Source organism: Mustelus asterias, chromosome 2 (genome assembly GCF_964213995.1).
Source record: "Mustelus asterias chromosome 2, sMusAst1.hap1.1, whole genome shotgun sequence".
Taxonomy (NCBI): Eukaryota; Metazoa; Chordata; class Chondrichthyes; order Carcharhiniformes; family Triakidae; genus Mustelus; species Mustelus asterias.
Genome location: NC_135802.1, coordinates 56,688,456 through 56,714,991, shown reverse-complemented (window position 1 = coordinate 56,714,991; position 26,536 = coordinate 56,688,456). Strand labels below are relative to the sequence as shown.

At 42.9% G+C, this 26,536-nt stretch overlaps 1 protein-coding gene across 1 annotated transcript in view; it reads left to right on the top strand.

Moving 5' to 3' along the window:
- Nucleotides 1-26,536, top strand: part of dnah5l (dynein, axonemal, heavy chain 5 like) — a 327,807-nt gene that overhangs the window by 27,454 nt on the left and 273,817 nt on the right. The window contains exon 12 of the mRNA XM_078200347.1: nt 1,430-1,549. Within this exon, the coding sequence (XP_078056473.1) occupies nt 1,430-1,549 (120 nt within the window). The remainder of the gene's footprint in view (nt 1-1,429; nt 1,550-26,536) is intronic.

Sequence of the window (26,536 nt, the reverse complement as noted above, 5' to 3'; positions counted from 1 at the left end):
CTGCATACCTCAGGAAGACCAGAAAGACTGATGATAAAAAGATCAGGATTTGAAACATTACAAAAAAAGACTTAACAGAGGGTAATTTAGGTGTCTTAGGTTTAACATAGTGAAAATAAAATTTCCAATAAACACCATTTTTTAAAGGTCCCCATTTCTTACACATTGGAATTCATTTTGTTTCCAATGTGCATCCAAACCTATGCCTGCCTCTCATTAAATTTCTAATTGAATTGACTGCAGACTCTTCTTCAAGGTTTGTAAGGTCTGATATCAGAGGTTCAATGATAATGAAGTATTTTTTACCCTATCAGTCAAAACCTAAATGGTTTCCTCCAATACCTCCACCATAGAACCATAGAAGCCCTACAGTGCAGAAGGAGGGCATTAGACCCATCGAGGCTGCACTGACTCTCCAAAAGAACATCTTCATCCTTGCCCGCCCTCCCCAACTTATATAGCTGGGAGCATAACAATGAGTTTGGATGTGAGAATAATGCATTGTAAATGAAATGTATCATTTGTAGCTTTTATTGTGCTGAATTTCAGAGTCATTAGTGAAGCCACTGGAAACAATCACAGACTTCTCACTATGAATGAAGCATTTCTGTTTATTTTCGGTTTGATATTGGCTCTTACAATTCAAAACATGAAAAGTGAAAAAGTCAGTTGCACTCAGAAACCATGTCCCAGCCTATCTAATGCGAATATAGACAGAAATCAAACTATACAATCGAAGTGTGAACATACACTAATTTGTCCGGTTATGTAAAATAAAAACAGAAATTTCTGGAAATAGTCAGCAGCTCTGGTACGTATATGGAGAAAGAGACCGAGCTCATGAAGTTGTACTCAATGGCTTCCAGTCCCACCAGCAAGGCCATCACATCTGGTCCCTGTTGGTGAGGATCAGCTGTGATCCTTGCCAGTGAGGACCTCCCCCCAGCGAGCTTGGAAAGCTGCGTGCCCCAAGGCTATTACGTCCCGGATTCACCAATAACATTAAAATGAGCTTATTGATATTTAAGTCAGCCTCACACCTTTCCCAGGGGCGAGGCTGATTACGTCGGCAGAACAGAGCTGGCAATATCGGGAAAGGCGAAAAATCGGACTTGTTCATATTTCTCACCCTGCTACACTGCTTGATTAGCGCAGAGGGCGGCAAAATCCCGCTCAAGTATTGAAAAGATCATAAATGATCATTTTAAATATTTGTAATCTATATTTCAGATTTTTAAACATTTCTCAAATATTTGAACTGCAATTCTAACCGGAAGTTTTCTGATCAAATTAAAGTTTGTACTAAAAACATGGATAAATTAGTTATTGGATGAATTGCAGTGAGTTAGTTGGGGCAAATTAATCATCATAACTGACACATTTCTATAAACACAAAAAGCACCATTTTTTTGTTTCTTGTTCATTTTAGGCAGGAATTGCTGAAGAAACTTAAAGACTGTACTCAGTTGAATGCTGAGTATCAAAAACACTTCCAGCGAATCAAGCAGAAGCTTCGTGAAAATCCAAAGGAGAGACAATTTGAATTTAGGTAATAGTATTACTTTTACTCAACTTTATTTTAAACCTAACTTTGCTTCTCCCTCCACTTTGCAATTGGTTCTGGTTTAAAACTTCTGCATCACACGCACACACAATTAATTCTTTGGGGTAGGATTTTCCAGCCCTTCCCGGCAGTGAGATCATCCAGCCCCACTGAAGTTGACCCCCATCATGGGTTCCCTGGTGATGGAAATGACGAGCCATGCAAATTGCCAATGACTTCGACGGGACTGCATGACCCGCTGGCAGCTAGTGGTGAACCACCTTCGCTGGAGGGGCTGGAAAATCCTGGCCTCGGTCTGGAAGATATGAAGGTAGGCACTCTTGGCATATGCCAGTGTTATGTCAGGCTAAATACTTGGAAGCATGTTTAAGCACCCATCATCTATTTTAACATATAAAATAGTCTGGTATATGGCCTACATTTTCTGGAAGTTTGTGACACTGTTCCGTTTGTAAATCTTTAAAAGATACTTTGAATTGGGGAGGCAATGGCCTAGTGATATTATTGCTAAACTATTAATCCAGAAACTCAACTAATGTTCTGGAGTTCTGGGTTCAAATCCCATCATGGCAGCTGGTGGAATTTGAATTCAATAAAAAAAATCTGGAATTAGGAATCTACTGATGATCATGAAACCATTGTTGATTGTCGGAAAAACCCATCCGGTTCACTAATGTCTTTTAGGCAAGGAAATCTGCCATCCTCACTTGGTCTGGCCTACATGTGACTCCAGAGCCATAGCAATGTGGTTGACTCTTAACTGTCCTCTGAGCAAGCGCACCTAGGGATGGACAATAAATGCTGGTCAGCCAGTGACCTCCATAAATTCATGTCCCATGAATGAATTTTAAAAAATGAACATTTGAAAGGTATGTGAGACTTATTAATATCCAATCAATCAATCAGAATATGAGTGCAATGAATATGAATGCTGAGTTTTTAATCTGAGTTTAGGACAGAATACGGAGCCAGAAAGGATGGGTTCTGAATTCTTTGCAATGCCCTGTGCAATGCCAGAGCTGGAGTTCTCCATGCTCACTGAGAGAGGAGGTTGTCTGGCAGCCAGCCAATGTGCTAGGCTGCATGTTCCAACATTAAAAATGAGAGGGCATCATGGAATTTACAGGGCGTTTACTTCCACAGCAGTGGGCGCGGGCAGATCACGAATCACGACACCATTCCCAAAATGAGTGAACCAATTTTGAATCCTTAATATTTGCTTTTGCACCAGTAGCTGTTTTATATTGAAACCAGTGCAAAGCTTAAGCAATGGGAAGTCAATTCCTTGTTTGCAACAATTTATAAAATGCTGTAACAAAATACACTTCATTCTTGCCTATGGTGAATTATTTACTGGATCATGGGAATTGTTTCTGAAGCTGCAGTTTACTCTGATTTCTCTTGATCCTATAAATATTTTGGTATACTGAAGGCATTAATGTGTGTCTGTAGCTTGTTCCTGTGGAACACAGGGTAGTTACATTATGGTAACATTTATTGAATGTTGTGCAATTAGTGTCATTCTGACCAGAAGTAACTCTGGTAGCTGTGTGGACAGGTGTTAATTTCCTGCGCTGATGGGTTGATCATAGTGGTTAGAAGCAGATCACTAGATTTCTTGGAAATTTGTTACACCATTCAATTTTAAAATTCCATGTGATTGCTATCCAGCTGACCTTGTTAAAGTAACTGGTTTTATTGACAGCAATGCCTGAGGTGAAGCTGGCAATTGGCTCTGAGAGTAAAAGGCCATGATTTGGACAGCTTTAATGGACAGCTTGATTTGATTTGATTTGATTTATTATTGTCACATAGAATCATAGAATCCCTACAGTGCAGAAGGAGGCCATTTGGATAATCAAGTCTGCACCGACCACAATCTCACCCAGGCCCTATCCCCTTAATCCCACGTATTTAACCTGCTATTCCCCCTCACACTATGGGGCAATTTACCATGGCCAATCAAACTAACCCGCCCATCTTTGGTCTGTGGGAGGAAACATGAGCACCCGGAGGAAACCCACGCAGGCATGAGGAGAACGTGCAAACTCCACACAGACAGTGTGGAGGCTGGAATTGAACCCAGGTCCTTGGCGCTGTAAGACAGTACTGCTAACCACTGGTATATAATGAAAAGTATTGTTTCTTGCGTACAGACAAAGCATACTGTACACAGAGAAGGAAAGGAGAGAGTGGAGAATGTAGTGTTATAGTCATAGCTACGGTGTAGCAAAAGATCAATTTGGTAACTAGTAGTTTCCAATTGCGGGTTTATATTGCACTGCAAAACTCAACTCAAAAGTCTGTCTGAAGCCTGAAGAGATACAAGACTAGCTGGAGGACTCCATGGTAAAAAGTGACTGCATTAACTCTAAAAGTATCAAGAGTCACCTGAGGCTTGAGATTTAATGGAGGAAAAGTTTAATTCCAAAACCTACTGTGTATATGAACTGAATATTGCTCAGTAGCCTCTTTAGGGCTCAGGAAGTTTGTCCAATGGTTTCTAACCTGAACCATGGTCTGAGGAGTAGTATTGTTCTTGCTCCTGGCATAGACATGAGGTCAGGTTAACTGGGGCAAGGAGTGTTTGAGGGTCTGGCTTGTGGTGTGAAGCCTGGCCATTTTAATTACTGAGACTCATTTAAATAACTTAGGCCCAACTCCCATCGAACCCAGCATTAATGATTAGTAATGGCAGAGTGGGTGAATGTGGAAGGAGATCACTGCTGGAGATCAAAGGAAATGTTCCTAAACAACATAAAGGAGGTGGGGACTAAGGTGATCATTGGAATCTGGGGAAGGGAAAACACAAGAACTCCTGGTGGGGCTGGAAGGAGTGCTGTGGTCCTCCCTGCTAACTTTATATATATGTATATTTAAAATCTGGTCTTCTCCTTTCTGGATGTGGCAGGTACCACATGTCTCAGGGTTAAAAATGAGTCACGGTCTGAATTACCTGTTGGGGCAAGGGAGTTGCTCTTGCTGAAACATACCTGACCATAAGACCATAAAAGACACAGGAGCAGAATTAGGCCACTCGGCCCATCGAGTCCGCTCTGCCATTTGATCATGGCTGATATTTTTCTCATCCCCATTCTCCTGCCTTTTCCCCATAACCCCTGATCCCCTTATTAATCAAGAATCTATCTATCTCTGTCTTAAAGAACTCAATGACCTTACCGCCACAGCCTTCTGCGGCAAAGGGTTCCACAGATTCACCACTCACTGGCTGAAGAAATTTCTCCTCATCTCTGTTTTAAAGGATCGTCCCTTTAGCCTGATGTTATGCTCTCTGGTTCTAGTTTTTCCTACTAGTGGAAGCATCCTCTCCACGTCCACTCTATCCAGGCCTCGCAATATCCTGTAAGTTTCAATAAGATCCCCTCGCATCCTTCTAAACTCCAACGAATACAGGCCCAGAGTCTTCAACCATTCCTCATACGACAAGCTCTTCATTCCAGGGATCATTCTTGTGAACCTCCTCTGGACCCTTTCCAAGACCAACACATCCTTCCTTAGATATGGGGCCCAAAACTGCTCACAATACTCCAAATGGGGTCTGACCAGAGCCTTATACAGCCTCAGAAGTACATTCCTGCTCTTGTATTCTAGCCCTCTCAACATGAATGCTAACATTGCATTTGCCTTCCTAACTGCCGACTGAACCTGCACATTAACCTTAAGAGAATCTTGAACAATGACTCCCAAGTCCCTTTGTGTTTCTGATTTCCTAAGCATTTTCCCATTTAGAAAATAGGCTATGCCTCCATTCCTCCTTCCAAAGTGCATCACCTCACACTTTTCCAGATTGCATTCCATCTGCCACTTCTTTGCCCACTCTCCTAACCTGTCCAAGTCCTTCTGCAGCCCCCCTGCTTCCTCAATGCTACCTGTCCCTATACATATCTTTGTATCGTCTGCAAACCTAGCAACAGTGTCTTCAGTTCCTTCCTCCAAATCGTTCATGTATATTGTGAAAAGTTGTGGTCCCAGCACCAACCCCTGAGGCACACTACTAGTCACCAGCTGCCATCCTGAAAAAGACCCCTTTATCCCCACTCTGCCTTCTGCCAGTCAGCCAATCCTCTATCCATGCCAGGATCTTACCCTTAACACAATGGGCACTTAACTTGTTTAAAAGTCTCCAATGTGGCACCTTGTCAAAGACTTTCTGGAAATCTAAATAAATCACGTCCATTGGTTCGCCTGACAAAAGCTACAGAGTGAATAAAGTGAGTGCTAAACATTTGATAATGCAGGCTCATTTTCTTTTCAGACACAAGAGGTGGAGTGAGTTTTAAAATTGGCCCTAAAGAGATCACAATATATATTTCAATAAGCCAGAGTTTAGTAACAGGCCACTAGCCTGTCCTCAGAGGCTTATTGCTTGAGGGGCGCCAGTCCACACCAAGCATGGCTGACCACGAGTCTCTCCCATTCTTACCACCTACCATTGGCATGTTGAAAGGATTTTGCAGGTTGACCACTCAACCTGTTGGCCATATTATGAACACACACTCCTTGACCATTAAGTCTTGGGGTGGGACATTTCTGATTCAGAGGTACAGATGCTTCACAATGTGCCACAAGACCGGAGCTGTTATAAGTAATAAATTAATTTTATGGACATTAGCAATCCAATGGGCAGGATTTTCCACCCCCGCCCCCACGGCATAGATGATATGGGCTGCTGAGCCCTACCATTCAATAAGATCATGGTTCATCTTTGACCAAATTTAACTTTCCCATCTGATTCCGATTTCACTTGTTTTACTTGGTGTCCAATAATCTATTGATCTCTGCCTGGAATAAAATCAATGATGGAACATCCACAGCTCCCTGTAGAGAATTTCAAAGAAACACAACCCTCTGAGTGAATACATTTCTCCTTATCTCCAAACTTAAACAATCAAACCCTCAGTTCTCCAGCCAGGGGAAACAACCATCAGTGTCTATGCTTTCAAAACCCTCTCAGGAGCGCATAGATTTCTAGAAGATCACTTCTCATTCTTCAGAACTCCAGCATGTATGGGTCTAAAATACTCAAACTTTCATCATAAGGCAATTCTCTCATCCCAGCGATCAATCTGGTGAACCTTCGCTGCACTGCCTTCAAAGGAAGTATAATCAATCCTTTCTTGGATAAGGAGAACAAAACTGTGCACTGTGTTCCACTATTCCAGCAAAGCCCTGTTCAATTATAGCAGAAATTCATTATTCCTATATTCCAATTCCCTTGCCATAAAGGCCAACATGTCATTTGATTTCCAAATCATTTCATTTGGGCAAAGCTGATTGGAATTGCCAAACAGTAAGGAAAATGGCCTCAGAAATCTCTATTGTAGTGTATCTATTCTTAGAGAGGGATATTTAGCTCCATGATCTGTACTAGCCAGAAATTGTTTTTGTAAGGAGTGGAAATTTGTCAGATTGACAGGCGGAAGGAGTTGGGAGAGGAAGATGTGTCTCTCTTTGGCCACAGAGGCTTAATAAGTCTGATGCATTATTTTAAAGTTCAAATTATTTCTTGATTTAGCAAATAATCTTAAGAAAAACAAATTGTTGGTACAGAATCCCTGTCAGCAAGTGAGAAGTATAGTAGAATTTTTAAAAAGGCAGTCATAATGGAGACAGTGGTATGGGGGGGTGGGGGAATTCGGGACTTCAGACTTCAGGGGAGACCGGCTTCGGTCCATCTGCAAACAACCCAGATCTTCCTGTCGCTTGCTACTTCAACACACCACCCTACTCTTCTATCCACATGTCTGTTCTTGGCCTTTTACAATGTTCTAGCGAACCCCAACGCAAACTGGAGGAACAGCTCCTTGGCCACTTTACAGCCTTCCAGACTCAACATTGAGTTCAACAACTTCAGAGCATGAACTCTCTCCTCCACCTTCCCCCCCATTTCCATTCATTTTATTCCATTCTGTTTCTTCTTTTCATCTCATTCATCCATTTTTCCCTCCCATTTTTCCACTTCTCCATTCCCGCTCTCCTTCTTGCCCCAGTCCTCCTCCCCTCAGGGCAACCTCCTTAACCATCTGTACTTCTGTTCTGCCATTTACACATAGTGATCACTTAATGGACACTTTTAGCACCTCTCTCAGCCTCATTTACATTCCCTTTGTCCAATTACACCACCCCCCACACTTTTCTGATTATTCTGAATCTTTTCTGATTCCCTTTGCTCTTGGCTCTGATGAAGGGTCATCCAGACTCGAAACATTGGTACTCGTCTCTCTCTGCAGATGCTGTCAGACCTGTTGAGATTTTCCAGCATTTTCTGCTTTTGTTTCAGATTCCAGCATCTGCAGTATTTTGCTTTTAGCCAGTCATGATGCTAACCCATCACCATAAAGCTTTAGATCATTCAAAGTTTTCTTTGTATGTAATTTAGCTCTACTGTTAAACATTATACAAAATATTATTAGCTGTTTTTGTTCATCACTTGTGGGGAATAGAAGAACACCAACTAGAGGTGAGGCTATATTGGATCTGGTGCTGGGAAATGAGCCAGACCAGGTGCTAGACTTGGAAGTTGGTGTGCATTTTGGTGATAGTGACCACAATTCGGTTACGTTCACCTTAGTGATGGAAAGGGATAGGCATGAACCTCGGGCCAGTGGTTTTAGCTGGGGGAAGGGTAATTATGAGGCTATTAGGAGAGAATTAGGAAACATAGGTTGGACTAGGAGATTACAGGGACTGGGAACGTCCGACATGTGGAGTTTTTTCAAGGAGCAGCTACTGCGAGTCTGTGATAGGTATGTCCCTGTCAGGCAAGGAGGAATTGGTAGGGCTAGGGAACCGTGGTGCACCAAAAAAGTTTCTTTGTTGGTTAAAAAGAAAAAGGAGGCTTATGTTCGGATGAGACGTGAGCACTCGGGTAGTGCACTAGAAAGCTTTAGATTGGCTAAGAGGGAGTTGAAGAGCGAGCTTAGAAGGGCTAAAAGGGGACATGAGAAGACTTTGGCGGATAGGGTTAAAGAGAATCCTAAGGCGTTCTATAGGTATGTCAAGAACAGAAGGTTGGTTAGGGCAAGTTTAGGGCCAGTTATAGATGGCAGAGGGAAGTTATGTGTGGAACCGGAGGAGATTGGTGAAGCATTGAACCAATATTTCTCTTCGGTGTTCACGCAAGGGGACATGAATATAGCTGAGGAGGACACTGGGTTGCAAGGGAGTAGAATAGACAGTATTACAGTTGATAAGGAGGATGTGCAGGATATTCTGGAGGGTCTGAAAATAGATAAATCCCCTGGTCCGGATGGGATTTATCCAAGGATTCTCTGGGAGGCAAGAGAAGTGATTGCAGAGCCTCTGGCTCTGATCTTCAGGTCGTCGTTGGCCTCTGGTATAGTACCAGAAGATTGGAGGTTAGCGAATGTTGTCCCATTGTTTAAGAAGGGGAACAGAGACTTCCCCGGGAATTATAGACCGGTGAGTCTCACTTCTGTTGTCGGCAAGATGTTGGAAAAAATTATAAGGGATAGGATTTATAGTTATTTGGAGAGTAATGAATTGATAGGTGATAGTCAGCATGGTTTTGTGGCAGGTAGGTCGTGCCTTACTAACCTTATTGAGTTTTTTGAGAAAGTGACCAAGGAGGTGGATGGGGGCAAGGCAGTGGACGTGGTATATATGGATTTTAGTAAGGCGTTTGATAAGGTTCACCATGGTAGGCTTCTGCAGAAAATGCAGATGTATGGGATTGGGGGTGATCTAGGAAATTGGATCAGGAATTGGCTAGCGGATAGGAAACAGAGGGTGGTGGTTGATAGTAAATATTCATCATGGAGTGCGGTTACAAGTGGTGTACCTCAGGGATCTGTTTTGGGGCCACTGCTGTTTGTAATATTTATTAATGATCTGGATGAGGGTATAGTTGGGTGGATTAGCAAATTTGCTGATGACACCAAAGTCGGTGGTGTGGTAGACAGTGAGGAAGGGTGTCGTAGTTTGCAGGAAGACTTAGACAGGTTGCAAAGTTGGGCCGAGAGGTGGCGGATGGAGTTTAATGCGGAGAAGTGTGAGGTAATTCACTTTGGTAGGAATAACAGATGTGTTGAGTATAGGGCTAACGGGAGGACTTTGAATAGTGTGGAGGAGCAGAGGGATCTAGGTGTATGTGTGCATAGATCCCTGAAAGTTGGGAATCAAGTAGATAAGGTTGTTAAGAAGGCATATGGTGTCTTGGCGTTTATTGGTAGGGGGATTGAATTTAGGAGTCGTAGCGTTATGTTGCAACTGTACACAACTCTGGTGCGGCCGCACTTGGAGTACTGTGTGCAGTTCTGGTCCCCACATTACAGGAAGGATGTGGAGGCTTTGGAGAGGGTGCAGAGGAGGTTTACCAGGATGTTGCCTGGTATGGAGGGGAGATCCTATGAGGAGAGGCTGAGGGATTTGGGATTGTTTTCGCTGGAAAGGCGGCGGCTAAGAGGGGATCTTATTGAAACATACAAGATGATTAGAGGTTTAGATAGGGTGGATAGTGATAGCCTTTTTCCTCTGATGGAGAAATCCAGCACGAGGGGGCATGGCTTTAAATTGAGGGGGGGTAGTTATAGAACCGATGTCAGGGGTAGGTTCTTTACCCAGAGGGTGGTGAGGGATTGGAATGCCCTGCCAGCATCAGTAGTAAATGCGCCTAGTTTGGGGGCGTTTAAGAGATCCGTAGATAGGTTCATGGACGAAAAGAAATTGGTTTAGGTTGGAGGGTCACAGTTTTTTTTTTAACTGGTCGGTGCAACATCGTGGGCCGAAGGGCCTGTTCTGCGCTGTAATGTTCTATGTTCTACATCCTGGTGCATTCCGATTGAGGTTTGATAACAGCACCGGGAAGGAAAATATATTATCACAATTTGAAATAGGGACAAAAACTATATTAGTAACAAATTAAGAAAATACAGATGATGCTTCGCTGTTAAGTTTAATGAATGATTTGACTTGACTACCATACACATTACTCTAAGGAAGCCAATTTGTGTCCGATATTGTCTATTGTATAGAAATTTTTCTCCATGTCCTGATTCTTTCTGCATTAATCGATGGGAATATTATACTTAACTCTAGTTAAATTTAACTTTTTTTCTGGTGTGAATAATTGAATATGACGTGACTCTGTTCTGTGGAAAGAAAATGCTACATTGAGAAATATTTTTACCAGAAGAGGGGGCACTTGGTACATGAACAGTCATACAGCTCACCATTTTAGGAACTGCAATGTGTTCATACATCCAGTGGAACAAGAAACTTGTTTAAAATAAGCAAAGTACTGCGGATGTTGGAATGTGAAAGAAGAACAGAGGATGCTGGAAAATCTCAGCAGGTCTGCCAGCATCTATCAGGAGAGAAACAGAGTTAATGGGCGGAATTATCTGGCTGCACTCGCCCAAAGACCAGAAAATCCTGCCCGAGGTCAATGGACCTTTGAATGTTTGAATGGTCTGTTCGCACCCCCACCCCCTGCATTCCCCCCCCCCCCCCCCCCCATCCAATACAATTCCTGTGGCGGCGGGACAGGAAAATTCCAGCCAATGTTTCGAGTCCACAGACTCTTCATCAGAGCAAGAAACATGTCTAATTAGCTTTTAATTCAGCATAAAATAGTTAAAGCAAAGAACTCAGCTGTAGGACTAATGTACGTGGCTTATTATATTCAAATAGGTACATCATGTGTTTACTGGAATTTTCAAAAATCGCTTTGAAAATAAGAAGAAATTCTCATTCGAGAAAAATCCAATCTTCTATGTATTTTGAAGTAAGACATGAACATCGAATGAGAAATCATGCAACTGCATAAAAGAAATCCTTGCTCAACATGAAAGAGATGTTAACTAAATTTGAAAGCTGAAATCAAATGGTAAAGATGACCAACATCTTTACAGATATTTCTGGACAATACGCAAGCAAAAGTACATCAATATGAGGTACCATCCTACCTTTCAGTGATAAGGAACTTGTTAGTATTCATACAACAGCAGAGTCACTGAGCATGTCATATTGGCATTTAGCATGCAGAGACACAGCAAGCAAAGGCTTTGGGACCTGACTTCCTTGAGCCAAACACACTCATACTGCTCCTTTATATTAAACCGTATCTCTGAATCTTGCCATTGTCAATGAGAATAGCATTTACAAATTGCATTCTTCCAGTTTTGCTGCTTTTGCCCATCAACAGCCAATTATCCTAGGAGGCAGTGGGAAGTACATGTATTTTCAATTCCTTTTAGTTTTTAAACCCCACTTTAGGATGGCGTCTCAATCTGCATAAAAATGAAAATGGCTCAATTGCAAAATATATTGATATTTTTGGCAGAGCTTGATTGAAAGTACATTGGTGTCTTTTGTTCCTAGAATATTGTTAAATAAGATATACTTTTTTTTCATTATAAACACGCATAGGGACACAAAGGTTTACTCACAATTGATTCTTAGAGCTAGGATGAATTACAACTGATGGCCTGGACCTTGGCATGAATTGATGAGGAGGGGAAGGTGGACCGGAAATAAGTACTGCAGAAACTACCTTCAAGACCTGCTTCAGCCATCCCCTCCTGACCTGCTTCAGTCATTCCTATAAGATCTCCACTCAGTAGTGCAGCCATGCTAGTGGGAGAAGGACAAGAGGTCAGTGATGCAGCCATTGCTAAAGCCAGCAGGGAGAGACACTTGCTAGCAAGTAGAAAGGAAGATCTTGAGTCATCTCATGGTTCAGTATTGACTCCCTGCATGTTTTCCTCCAGGCTATTCCAGCAAGGCAGGAGGTTCACTTCACCAGAGTCAGAAGTAGACCTCCCCACCTAACCAAGCAAGCCTGGTTGGAGGTTGTGGTGTGGTCAGCAACCGAATGGTTAACCAGAGAACCTGGCTGCAATGCTGCAAATGGGTCAACAACCTTCTAAGCTTTTGTTTTATTTGTTCATGGAACATGGATGTCGCTGGCAATGTCAGCATTTACTGTCCATTCTTAGTTGCCCTTGAGGAGGTGTTGGTGAGCTGCCTTTTGAACTGCTGCAGTCCATATGATGTAGGCGTATTCACAGTGTTGTTAGGGAGGGAGTTACTGCATTTTGACAGTGAAAGAACAGCCACATATTTCCAAGTCAGAATAGCGAGTGCTCCACTAAGATGAATGTCGCATCACAGTTCCTTTAGGGGTCAGGAAACGTCCTTGTGTGTTTTCAGGAGATGAGGGTCCACTATGATAAGGAAGGGGTCCAGACCAGTGGGCTAAGGATGACTCTACTAAATCCTCATTGGCCAACGTTATCTCTTTCTACAGCACCAAGATGTGCAAAGCACAGCAGACAAAAACCTGGTGGACTCTCTCTGGGGCTTATTGAAGTGCCTCATTGGAATGATCCAGACTCCTTCACCTCATCTTCAGGAGACCTATGGTTTGCTCAATGGGGCTCAGGTTGCCATGTGATTACTATTGCATTTCTCCTTTGCTTCCTTGCTAGGGTTTGCCACCGGATTCAGTAACCATCTGTTTAGTGGTTAGCCTTTATTGCTAAGAATTTCATCTTGAAAATGCGCAGGGGGAGGCTAGGGCCCCTGGGAGAGCCTATTTAGGTGGCTGCTTCCATGGAACTATGCACACAACTCCAGGGTCCATTGGTGCTGATCGCAGACCATTTGCATGTTGAGGGAATGGAATCCCTTCCTTTTAATGAAGGCTGCTGGCTGGCCTATGGGAGCCATGCTTGCCATGTGCATGCCATCTATTACACCTTGCTCCTGCGGGAATCCAGTGATGGCCCTGAATCTTTTAGCTCTCTCAGAGTGACTGTGTGATCAATGCAATAATGGATATATTGGCTGGCCCCATGAAGAGGCTATTGGATATCACTTGGATGAAATGATGTGCCACTGACATCTCTAGTGGGCTCCAGGAATGAACCTGATACATAGAAAATAGAGACCACGGTGACGGCACTGACAATGGGTAACCAGCAATGCCAATGTGGCTCAACTTGTCCATTATCATGGCACAAAGATCGGCAGCCTCTCGGGTGAGGTACAGTGTCACCCTGACATCTGGAGATAGCTCATCCTTTTTCTGTCTCCCCTGTCTCATACTGGTGCCTGCTTGGAGTCCTGTCTGATGATTCCCTACCTGTCTTTACAGGTGCAGGAGATTGCTGCTGTTTGGATCCCTGTGCCTGCATCACCCTCCATCTTAGCTACTCCTCTTTGCTGGAGGACTCACCTCCTGAGCAGACATTTCCCCTGGCAGGTGGGCCCTGCTGATCTGAAGAGCTGCTTTACCAGATGCTTCTTGTAAATACCCAAGCCGAAAGCACTCTCAGAGCTCTCCCAATGCAGCCAATTTTCAGCAACCAGATGTCACTCCCCCCTCAATCAAATTGTTATAGCTATTGCTATGGGATGAGAAAAATATCAGCCATGATTGAATGGTAGAGCAGACTTGATGGCCGAGTGGCCTAATTCTGCTCCTATGTCTTATGGTCTTATGGCTGCACTGCCCCAGCCTCACCCTATGGCCGCTTAATGGAGCAATGACCTGAGCTGCACCCTGATATCTGCTGGGGCTCTGACACACTGAAGCTCTCAGGCACTTGCTGTAAAATTTGAATGGACCTGTAAAACACCACTCAATTACAACATGAATTACCTTAACTAGCGCTCAATTGCTGTTTTCCTAAAACTGTGCACTGTTCATACTTTTCTTGTCATTAAACCTGGACCTGACTTGAATGTGCTGGACGAATGCCACCCCACACAATTTTATGATCCCCTTGAAGGACATTCACAAAGGGGCCATAAATTCCTGGCCAATGCGTCAGTTTGGCTTAGTTGGTAGAAGACTGAGAAGAAGGTTGTTATTTCAAGCCTCCAGTATTTAAGCACATTATCTAAGCTGACATTTCAGTTTAGCACTCAGGGAGTCATTACTGTTGAAAGTGCCATGAAATGTGAAATCAAAGTCTGCTCCAGTGGTTCCAATGGATATGAAAAATGCATGATATTATTCAAAGAAGTGTCAGAAGTTCTAAAAATGCCAGGAACAATATTCCGCTCTCCATCAGCTCTACCAAAAACAACAGATTAACTGGTCACTCATTTGATTTGCATTTTGTGGGACTTTGCTGTTGGCAAAATGTTTCTGTCCTGTGACTACCCTTCAAAAGTAATTCATTAGTTGTGTTTTGAGAGATCCTAAGGACGCAATACACCACTTTCTAAGAGCGACGAATCACCATTTAACCGCCTTAATTAGCATTTAAGCAATAATGTTCATTTAAGCAATAATAATGTTCAGTACATGAATCTGGCTGTGAAGTATGCAATATTATGGAAGAAGAGAGGACTACAGAGTCCTGCTTACTGGTGATGCCTTTCAGATTATTCTTAATAGTATAATAGTAATAACATAGAGGCAGAGGTGTAGTGGTATTATAACTGGGCTAGTAATTCAGAGACCCAGGGTAATGCTGTGCGGACCTGGGTTTGAATCCCACCACAACAGATGTTGAAATTTGAATTCAATCAAAATCTGGAATTAAAAGTCTAATGATGACCATGAAACTATTGTCGATTGTTGTAAAAACCCATGTAGTTCACTAATGTCCTTAAGGGAAGGAAATCTGCCATCCTTACCTGGTCTGGTCTACAAAGCCACTGCAATGTGGTTGATTCTTAACTGCCCTCTGCCTACCAAGTCACTCAATTCAAGTGCAAACAGGGATGGGCAACAACTGCTGAGCTTGCCAGCGACACCCACATCCCATGAACAAATGAAAAAAAAATGGGAGGCAGCCTACACAGATTGGGAGAGGCGATCCCCTGTTGAGCAGATAATGTAGCGTACTTAGTGACACCAAGACTAATACAATATACTACTGATGCTGACACCTTTTATCATAACTGGAGTTTTCTTTTTTTTTAAATTCTTGCATTTCCATCTTCAGTTAAGCTATTTTACATTTCATTGTTTTATACTTGCCAATGTGAACATAATATTTAACCTTTGCCTCTCTGTCTTCAATTTTGAAACAACGTCACACATTATTTTCTGTTGCAGAGTGCTTGTCATGGTTTACATTGGCATGTAATAAATAAGATGTCTCAACTGCTGTGAGGAGCCTCTTATGGTTATAGGCTGGATGACTAGATGGGGCCTGGTGAATGCTTATGCATGTATAGTGAACAATCATGTTTTATGTAATCATATTCATATCTCTTCAGTTTAGCAATAATTTTCACTTTATGCACATTAAAGGCAGTGTTTGTGCCCCACTCTAAAACAGTGTGTGTGCTGCCCAATGCAAAACTGAGCAAATACTGCAGTTGTAACAATATACATTACAATGTGTCCATCCTGTGCCACATTTCAGTTTACAGCAAAGTCCAAAGTCCAAGGGAATGCTGCGGAACCATTGTAAGCGACACTGGACGCTGTGTCCCGCAAATCACATGAAGCAGACACTTAATAAATACACATTTAGGAGGGAGTTAGTGAATGTAATGAGGTCAGGAAGGGGGCAGGGTGGTGAATGAAGAAGAGGCGAATTTTAGTGGAGAGTATTGACTTTGCTTCATTGTTCCAACCTTTAATCTGCAGCTTTCATCAAAATATTTTATAGCTTCACTGTTACCATCAGGCGAGGTCTCAGCAACTCAGACACCAAGAATGGTACCTCCCTCACCACAGCAAAATAAGGAAAGTTTTAACATGCATGTCAACACATTAGGGATAGTCATGAATAGGCCATCCGAACCTTTTTCTTCCAAACGTCTGTCAGGAAGAAGAAAAATGAATACTTGTTCATAAACAGCACTTCATTTAAATAAATTTCACACATTGGGCAGGATTTTATATTTTGGGTCTGGATCAATTGCAGGTCCCAACCCCACACCAGAGGTGGCTCCTCAGCACTTCTGAAAACTCAAAATAAAACATATCGACAGCTTCCAGAAAATCCCTCCGAAGGGTGGTTTGTGGCCACAGCAGTAGTCAGGTAGCGGCAGGGGGTTGGGGGCTCAGTGTGAGGCTGGAGCGCTGGCCCCCTGGCTTGCTGCTGGGAGGTCAGCACCAGAAAGGTACTGTTCTCCTGACACCATGGGGTCCATAGATCAATTGGAAAATTCCAATTGGCTTCTGATCATTGGCGTTAATTGATCTTTTAATTATCTTAACAAGCTACCTGTCATTTGTGGGCACACAACCATTGTGTCCCCAACCTGGCCTCCAGAAAATTGGACAGTATGGTGCCAACAAACCAACACACTGGCTGGCAATGGAAAATTATGTACCGATCTTCCTCTGTTCGCATTACTACATTGGGGCGAAAATCCTGCCCGCACTGTCTGTCCTTAATAATATCAAATATTAAAAACTATTAAGTTCGTTTGAACAATGTATAAAAATGCTTACTAGTAACAATGAGAATATACACTTTACACAAAAAAGTTTCATTACACAAAAAAAAGAACTAGGCAGATTTAGATAAAATGTATTCACAAGTTCATGCATTTTGTCCTTCCATCTGTCTAAATGGCAATGTGCAGTTGATTCCTGCCCTTCGTATTTTCAATGCTTGAGTTACTTATACTGTAGGGAATTCATGAGTTTAAATAAAATTTGATGCACAGGGAATTGTCCATTTCCATTTATTTTTCAGCAGTTTAAAGAGCGTGAACTCATGAATAGATGAGCAAGAAAAGTTCACCAATGCACTCACTATCCACTAGGCAACAAAACTAAATTGCTTACCCTCTCCTGCTGCAGCTGCTTAAAGAATTCTAAGGAGGCAAAAAAAAGGCTAGTTTCAGGAAAAAAAACTATTTCTGCCTAATATCCAAAAAGGAATTAGGGAAATGCCAAGTTGCTAAAGTAGATAAATGTAACTAAGCAATATTTCCCTAAATTCTCCAGGTTATTCCTCCCTTAGGAACATTTCAAACCTGTCAAAGGATTGTTGCATGCTGAGGCCTTTAAATCGAATTACATTTCAAATACTTGCTAATTCTATCTTTTATTTCTCCCATTTTCTTTACTTTTTAAAAAATACATCATTATACCATTTAGTTAGAAGTCATATGTTGAAAGCAATAGCAATTACTGCAAGCAAAGACCCGTTGGACAAATGATCATTTTGTTCAGGCTCTGCTTGTACAAAACATTTTGCCCTCCTGGTGCTGCTATTGTAACTGATTGGTTTTGCAAATCCTGGTAATAGCAGCCATAGAAAACTGAAATTTCTATAAGAAAGGGGGAGACAATGTTGTTCAGTTACTAGCTTTTAGTTGTTCACAGTTTGGGTTTGATTTTAAATGTTCCTCTTTTCTTCCCAGTCCTGTTTATGAAACAAATTGCTAGTTACCTATGATGCAGTTTTTTACTTATTTGATTTCTTCCTCCTGCATATTGAAGGTTCTTGTTGGTAGACAGAATCATTATGATTTGGTCAACCAAGGGCCAGAAAATGGAAAGTCCTAATTTCATTGACTCCCCAATACATTCACACTGAGCATGAAAATTAACACGTTCCAATCATTTTTAGGTTTGCAAGATTTCTTGCCCTTCATAATGGAATCGTGGTATTCTCAGCTCACCCACATCAAACAATTTGAAAAGAAATATCCCAGTGCAAAGAAGCTTTTAAAGAGGAAGAGGTTTTTAACATTGGATTATTTATCATAAGCTTTGTCGCGATGGATTTTTATCTTTTGCCTTTTTTTTAATGTGAAACCCTTTAGAATCAGTGGACAGCCTGGTGTAAATGAAGCATTTAGAAGAGTTACATAGGGACATCAGACTGAGGAGCAGGAGTAGACCATTTGGCTCTCTACTCCTAATCCACATTTCAATTTGATCATGGCTGCTCTGGTTGTTGTCTCAGCTCCACTTTCTTGTCTGTGTCCCATAAGCCTTGACTCTTTTATCTATCAAAAACCTAACCCTGCTTTGAATAAATTTAAAGATCCATCCTTCACTACTTTCTGGGGAAGAGAATTTCACAAACCAATGACCTCTGAGAGAAAGAAATTCCCACCATCTCTGTCTTAAAGGGGAGATGTCTTATTCTTAAACGATGTCATCTATTTTTAAAGTTTATTTATTAATGTCATAAGTAGGCTTACATTAACAGTGCAATGAAGTTACTGTGAAAATCCCCTCGTGGCCACACTCCGGCGCCTAATCAGGTACACTGAAGGAGAGTTTAACATGGCCATTGCACCCAACCAGCACATCTTTCGGACTGTGGGAGGAAATTGGAGCACCTGGAGGAAACCCACGCAGACATGGGGAGAACATGCAGTCTCCACACAGACAGTGACCCAAGCCGGGAATCGAACCCAAGTCCCTGATGCTGTGAGGCAGCAGTGCTAACCACTGTGCCACCTGCCACCCATATTTTAGTCTAACCTACAAGAGGAAACATCCTTTGTGTATCCATGCTGTATCTTACATGTTTCAAAAAGATCACTTCCCATCTTTCTAAACTCCAAAGGATTTAGGGCCAACCTTTTCAACCTTTGATCATAGGATAAGCCCTCCATCCCAGGAATAAAGCTATTAAATCTAATTTTCAAATAAGGAGACTAAAATTCTACTCAGTACTCGAAATGTGGTCTCACCAAGGCCCAATACAACCGCAGTAAAACTTCCCTACATTTATATTCCAATTTTCTTGCATGAAATGCCAACATTCCATATACTTTCCTAATCACTTGCTGTACCTGCATGCTAACTTTATCTGATTCATGTACCAAGATGCCCAGATCCTTCTGTAGCACTGTGTTCTGCAATCTTTCTCCATTTAAATAGTATATTGCTTTCTATTCTTCTGCCCAAAGTGAAGAAGTTCATATTTATCCACATTATACTCGATCTGCCAAATGTTTGCTCATTCATTTAACCTGTTTATATCCTTTTGCAGACTCTCTACTACCTCTTGACAACTACTTTCCTATCTATCTTCACGTCATTGACAAATTTAGCTATCATACCTTCAGTCCCTACATCCAAGTCATTGATATAGATTGCATAAAGTTGAAGACCCAGCACTGATCCCTATGGTAGTGCCAAGCTCTCTGCTTCCTGTTAACTAGACAATACTTTTTCCATGCTAATATGTTGCCCCCTACACCATGTGCTCTTATTCTGTGTAATGACCTCTAATGTGGTACATTAGCAAATGCCTTTTGGAAATCAAAGTACACCACATCTACCAGTTCCCCTTTATCCACCTTGAATGTTACTTCATAAAAAAACTCGAATCGATTAGTTGAACACTATTTTGCTTTCATAAAACACATTGTGATTTTCTAAGTATCCTGCAACAACTGCTTTAATAATGGATTCAATTATTTCCAAATGACAGATGATAGGCTAACTGGCCTATAGTTTCCTGCTTTTATCACAGCAAAAAGATTCCTAAAGAGAGAGGATTGGAGAAGGCATTCCTTGAATTAAAGTGTTCACCCCAGCTCAGGGAACAACAATGTATCAAGCGATAACCTCTACATTCACATGATTGTTGGCAATTCCATTTTTGATTAACTTGATTGACCTGGTATTCAATAGTTGAGGAGGTTGAAAATTAAAAAAGGCATGCCAGGAAGATCACATGTGGACATGTGAACTATACTTACCATTATATCACCAACTATAGATATAGGCCCTGGCATTCCTCCCTGGAAATGACTGGCAATGCCTCCACCAGCTTTGCATCAGCAAGCTTGCAATTGAACACATCTGCTATATGTTGCAAGAGAACCTACAACGAACGTGCATCACAAGAATGGAGCTTTTAGGAACAATCAAGCTCCTAAAACCATAGTTCTTTTGCACTAGGATACTGGTACACCTGTATAAACCAGTTATCACCTCTTGGAATTTGTGCCATTTCCCCCTTTGGCTACTCATCCCAAGATCCATTTAACTTTTGTTGCTGCTATCTCACACAGCGCCATTGATTTCACGGAGTTATCCACCTATAGCCTTAGATACTTCTGTAGCCCAGAACCATTTAGTTTATATTTCAACTGTTCATTTTCTTTCTCAAGCCTCATTACATTTTATTTGTCCACGTTAAAAGATGGATTCTCCAAGACCAACACAATCGTAGCTTTTTGGGCTGCCTTGCCAGAGCACAGCGAACCTATCGCAAAGTAATAGAAAGCAAAATACTGTAGATGCTGATCATCCGGAATAGAAACAGAAAATGCTGGAAATAGTCAGCAGCTATGGTAATAGCTGTGGAGGTGGGAGTTCCAGCATATTCGCATTGCTGAGCAGTATGCCAGTTTCCCAGTGTGGCCCTGCCTCACAGCAATTTTGCTGGAGTCATCTTATTGGGGTTGCGGCAACACACCCAAAAGTAGTGGGGCATCAATTGACGCTGTTACTAAGCTGCTTGAGAGCTCATTGCAGGGCTGTATGAGATTTTCCAGGTGATTCACAAAGGTACTGGTTTCAGTAACATATCCAAGGCTGTTGCTCAGCAGGCAGCCATTCAGGAAAAGAGGAGCAATTCTTGACACTGCACAAGTGATACACAGAGTGGAGGAACACATGCATTAGCACACAGTGGCCATAGCATGAGCAGAGCTCACAGAATCTTGTAGGTGGAGGAACTGAGGCAATTGCAGGGGAAGTGCAGGGGTCAGTGGGGCAGATCTTGAGGGGATGGGGGGAATGCGTCCATGGGGGCATCCAAGCTGCCATTCCCAAGTAACTGGTGAAAGTGAGGCCATGGACTGAAGATGGTCTCTGAGGTGGTGTTGAGTAGCAATGGGGATTTTCTTTCTACATTCATACATGTGTGGGCATCACTGGTTAGGCCAGCAGGCCAGCATTTATTGTCATGGAGAGGTGATGTTATGCTGCCTTCTCTATCTGCTGCAGTCCAGTGCTTTGGGAACAGCTGTTCGAAAGGGAGTGCCAGGATTTTAACCCAGCGACAGTGAAGGAATGACAATAAAGTTCCAAGTTAGGATGGTGTGGGAGACCTGGGGGTGGGGAAGAGGGGGAGAGGGAGTTTGTATGTTGTGGTGTCTTCATGCATGTGCTGCCCTTGTTCTTTGAGGTGATAGAGGTCACGGGTTTGGAAAGTGCTGCTGTAGAGCCTTGGTGAGTTGCTGCAGTGCATCTTGTAGAAGGTACACACTGCTACCATTATGTGTTGGTGGTGGAAGGAGTAAATGTTTATTGTGGTGGGCAGGGTCCCAATCAAATGAGCTGCATTGTCCTGGATGGTACTGAGCCTCTTGAGTGTTGTTGAGGCTGCACTCATCCAGATAAGTGGAGAATATTTCACCACACTCCTAAGTTCTGCCTTGTAGATGGTGGACAGGCTTTGGGGAGTCAGGAGGTGAGTTACTCTCCTCAGAATTCCAAATCTCTGACCTGCTTTTATAGCCACAATATTTATATGGCTGGTCCAGTTCTGTTTCTGGTCAATGATAGCTCTCAGGATGGTGATATTGGGGGATTATGTGATGGTAGTGCTGTTGAATGCCAAGGGAAATGGTTAGACAAATTCTCTCTTGTTGGAGATGGTAATTTCCTGGCACTTGTGTGGCGTAATTGTTACTTGCCAGTTATCAGCCTAAGCCTGAATATTGTCCAGGTCTTGCTGCATATGGACTGTTTCAGTATCTGAGGAGTCACGAATGGTGTTAAACATTGTACAAACATCCCCACTTCTGACCTTATAATGATGGGAAAGACATTGATAAAACAACTGAAGATGATTGGGCCCAGGACACTACCCTGAGGAACTCCTACATCTTCACTATTAGGTCATTAATTAATCCTGTCTTGTTGGTCAATACAGATCTAGTGTAGCATGCTTTCTGGTTGGTGCCAGAATATGCTGTTCTAAGAAACTATCCCCAAAACAATAAATGCCTCTTCCAGACTACCTTAGCCTATCTGATTTTTCCAGTCTGTATCTAAGAAAGGACGTGTTATCTTATGAGGAAAGATTGCAGGTTAGGCTTGTATCTACTGGAGTTTAGGAAAGAAAGAGGCAACTTGGTTGAAATCTTTAAAATCCTGAGGGGTCTTGACAGGGTGGATGTGGAGAGGATGTTATCTCTTGTGGGAGAATGTAGAATTAGGGGTCGCTGATTAAAAATAAGGTGTTGCTTGTTTAAGATAGATGAGGAGAAATGTTTTCTCTCAGAGGGCTGTGAGCCTTTGAAATTCTCTTCTTCAAAAGGCAGTGGAAGCAGAGTCTTTGAATATTTTAAGGTAGATCTAAATAGATTCTTGATTAACTAGGGGGAAAGGCTATCGGGGTGGGCAGGAATGTGGGGTTGAGGTTACAATCCTATCAGCCATGATCTTATTGAAGGGCCGAGTGGCCTACTCCTGCTCCTAATTTATATATTTGTATGTGCATATACATGTAGGTGGCTGTATACCACCCCCACAAGTGACTTCTTGCCTTTATCATTCTCATATCTACCCACACCACTTTTATATCCTAGTTTCTTGAACTTAGGTCATTCCTCTCTATTGTGCTAATATCATCTTTAATTAACAGAACCACTCCTCCAACTTTTCCCAGCATCCTGTTCTTCCTATATGTCACATACCCTTCAATATTCAGATCCTAATCTATGTCATCCTGTAGTCATGTCTCTGTAATGACTAGTAGATTGTACCTATTTATTTCTACTTGTACTATCAGTTCATCTGTTTCTATGTGCATTCAAATACAGAAATACAGATTGTGAATGTAGCCCAATCCATCACAAAAACCAACCTCCCATCCACTGACTCTGTCTACACTTCCCGCTGCCTCGGCAAAGCAGCCAGCATAATTAAGGACCCCACGCACCCCGGACATTCTCTCTTCCACCTTGTTCCGTCGGGAAAAAGATACAAAAGTCTGAGGTCATGTACCAACCAACTCAAGAATAGCTTCTTCTCTGCTGCTGTCAGACTTTTGAATGGACCTACCTTGCATTAAGTTGATCTTTCTCTACACCGTAGCTATGACTGTAACACTACATTCTGCACCCTCTTGTTTCCTTCTCTATGAACGGTATGCTTTGTCTGTATAGCGCGCAAGAAACAATACTTTTCACTGTATGTTAATACATGTGACAATAATAAATCAAATCAAATCAAATCAAAACTTAAGCTTAGTCCTTTTACTATTTTGGTAACCTGCCGCCTTGTCTGTTGATTTACTTTAAGATTTGTACTCTCTGTCCCTTCTGTTTATTAATTCGTATCATTAAGAACTTCCTCTCTTGCCTTTTACCTACGTTTTGATTTACCACATCTTTTCAAATTTGCTCCCTTAACCCCACTGTTTAGATTAAAAGCATCTCTGCTTCGCTAGTTCTGCAGTTCACAAGAACACTGATCCCAACACGGTTCAGGTGCAGGGGTTGGTCTGCCGGGGGGGGGGGGGGGGGGGGCCTGCCTCCCGGGGGGGTCTGACCCCACGGAGGGAGGGTCACTGGTACAGCTTTCACTCTCCCCAGTACCGGTGTCAGTGCCCCATGAACCAGAACCCACTCCACCCATACCAGTTTTTAAGACACACATTCATCTCTCTAATCTTATTTGCCCTATGTTAATTTGCATCTGGTTCAGGAAATATTCCAGAGATTATTACCTTTGAAGTTCTGCTTCTTAATTTGGTGCCAAGGTCCTCCTACTGATTATGCAGAACCTTTCTGCTTATCTACCTATTTTGTTGGTCCCTACATGGTCCATGACAATTGGATCCTACCCCTCTAATTCAAGTTCCTCTCCGGCCCTGAGCAGATGTTGCAAACTCTGAACCGGGCAGGCAGCACAACCATCTCTTGCTCGTTGCTGCAGAGAACAGTGTTCTACCCATCAGAAATTCTACCAAGCGGATCTATTGCAGGCAACATTTCTAACTTGTACTTTAATGTTGGGTGCTAAAGGCTAGTTTAAGAAAAAGTAAAATAAATCTATATGATCTAAATATAGTTGGCTGTTGGGTGACATAGAGCTTGAAACATAGAAACTAGAAGCAGGAGTAGGCCATTTGGCCCTTTGAACCTGCTCCACCATTCATCTTGATCATGGCTGATCATCGAATTCAATATCCTATTCCCTTCTTTCCCCCATATCCCTTGATCCCTTTAGCCCCAAGAGCTATATCTAATTTCTACTTGAAATCAGACAACGTTTTGGCCTCAACTACATTTTGTGGTAGTAAATTCCACACATTCACCACCCTCTGAGTGAAGAAATTTCTCCTCACCTCAGTTCTAAAAAGCTTATCCCTTATCCTAAAACTATGAGTCCTAGTTCTGGACTCCCCCACCATTGGGAACACTGGGGGCGATTCTCCCATCGTGACCTGCAACTTTGCTGGTGGGTCGGGATGGGAGATGCATATGGTTGGCCTTGTTCCGGGATTTGTGCATGCGCCGGGAATGCATGCGCATCTCCCAGAGCCAGAGAACAGTTGGAGTCCAAACCATGTTGGAAACCGGCAGGAAGACATTTGAATCTTTTTTTAATGTAGTTTAAATATGTTTTCAGTGTCATTATCGGGAACTTGCCAGTCCCGATTGAATCTTCCACCCCGCTAGGAGTACTTCATTCCGGCGAGATTTAGAGTAACTCCCCACGTTCGGCGAACTAGCGGGATACCCTGCTGGAATGAAGGGGGTGCAATTGGGGCCCCCCGGGGGTCGGATGGTGAGCGAGTGGTGCCCCCTGGGCATGGGCACCCTGGCAGTGTCAGCCTGTGCGCCCTGGAATTGCCCAAGGGACAAAGTACCCATGCCCAGGGGACACCTTGGCACTGCCCACCGGGCATTGGACTGTGCCAAGGCAGCAGGGCCTATTGTGGTCAGGGCCTAGGAGCAATCAGTGGGGGTGGGGGGTCCTGCTGCCACTCTGCATGGGGATCGGTCTGGGATGGAGGGAGGCCAGCAATCAGGGTGGGCTGGGGGGGGTGGTCTGCCAGAGGAGGCCTGCCTCCTGTGGGGGGGGTCTGACCCCTGGGGGGTGGGGGGGTGGTCAGCGGGGTGGGGGGGGGTCTGCCGGAGTGAGGGAGGGTGGGGGAATCGGAACTGCTGGGTGCGGGGAACTGGACACCGGAGTGTTTCGGGGCGGGGAAGGTCAGGGCTGGCCTGGGAATTGTTGTGGGGGCTGTAACTTGGGGTCACTATTTAAAATTGTCCATTTAAGACAGAGATTAGAAGATTTTTTTTCTCTCAAAGGTTCGTGAGCCTTCAAAACTTTCTTCCTCAAAAAGCGAGGCAGGCATAATGTATTAATATTTTTAAGTCAGAGGTAGATGGATACTTGATAAGCAAGTGGTTGAAAGGCTATTGGGGGTAGCCAGGCATGTGGAGTTGAAGTTAAAATCGGATCAGCCATGATCTTGTTGAATGGCTGAGCAGGTTTGATGGGCCGAGTGGCCTACTCCTACTCCTAATTCGTATGTTCATAGAAAAAGGCAGGAGTGAGGATCTAACATAACTGACCTTTCTTACTTGCCCAAATTAAGGCTTGGATTTTCCTCAGAGCTGCTGCTGTTCCACTGTAACATTCGGTTACCTTTTTCCGCCCCAGGACACCCAGAATGTCGAGGCTCCAAAATCTAAGCTCACTTGTGAACATAGTCACTGGTGGGTGTGGTATGGGAGGACTTCTGCCACAAGTGAGAGTCTGTCTTTGTGTGAGTCCCTGGGGTGAGATTTTCAACTTGCCACCCTGAGCGCAAAACTGGAGTTGTGTATCTTGGGAAAAGAAGTAAGGAGAAAAAGTCTGAGGAAAAATATGTTAATGAGAAAATGGAGAAAGCAGAATGTCTGGGCATTGTACTACTCAATGTGCTTAATGTCTTTACCCGGAGAAGGCTTTACTGCGGCTACCAGTACAGTCATCTAATTTCCACTCATTGTTAATGTCAGCAGGGAGGAATATCATTTTCCCACTCACTTCAGATGGAAACATTTGCCCTGGAGAAACATCTGTGC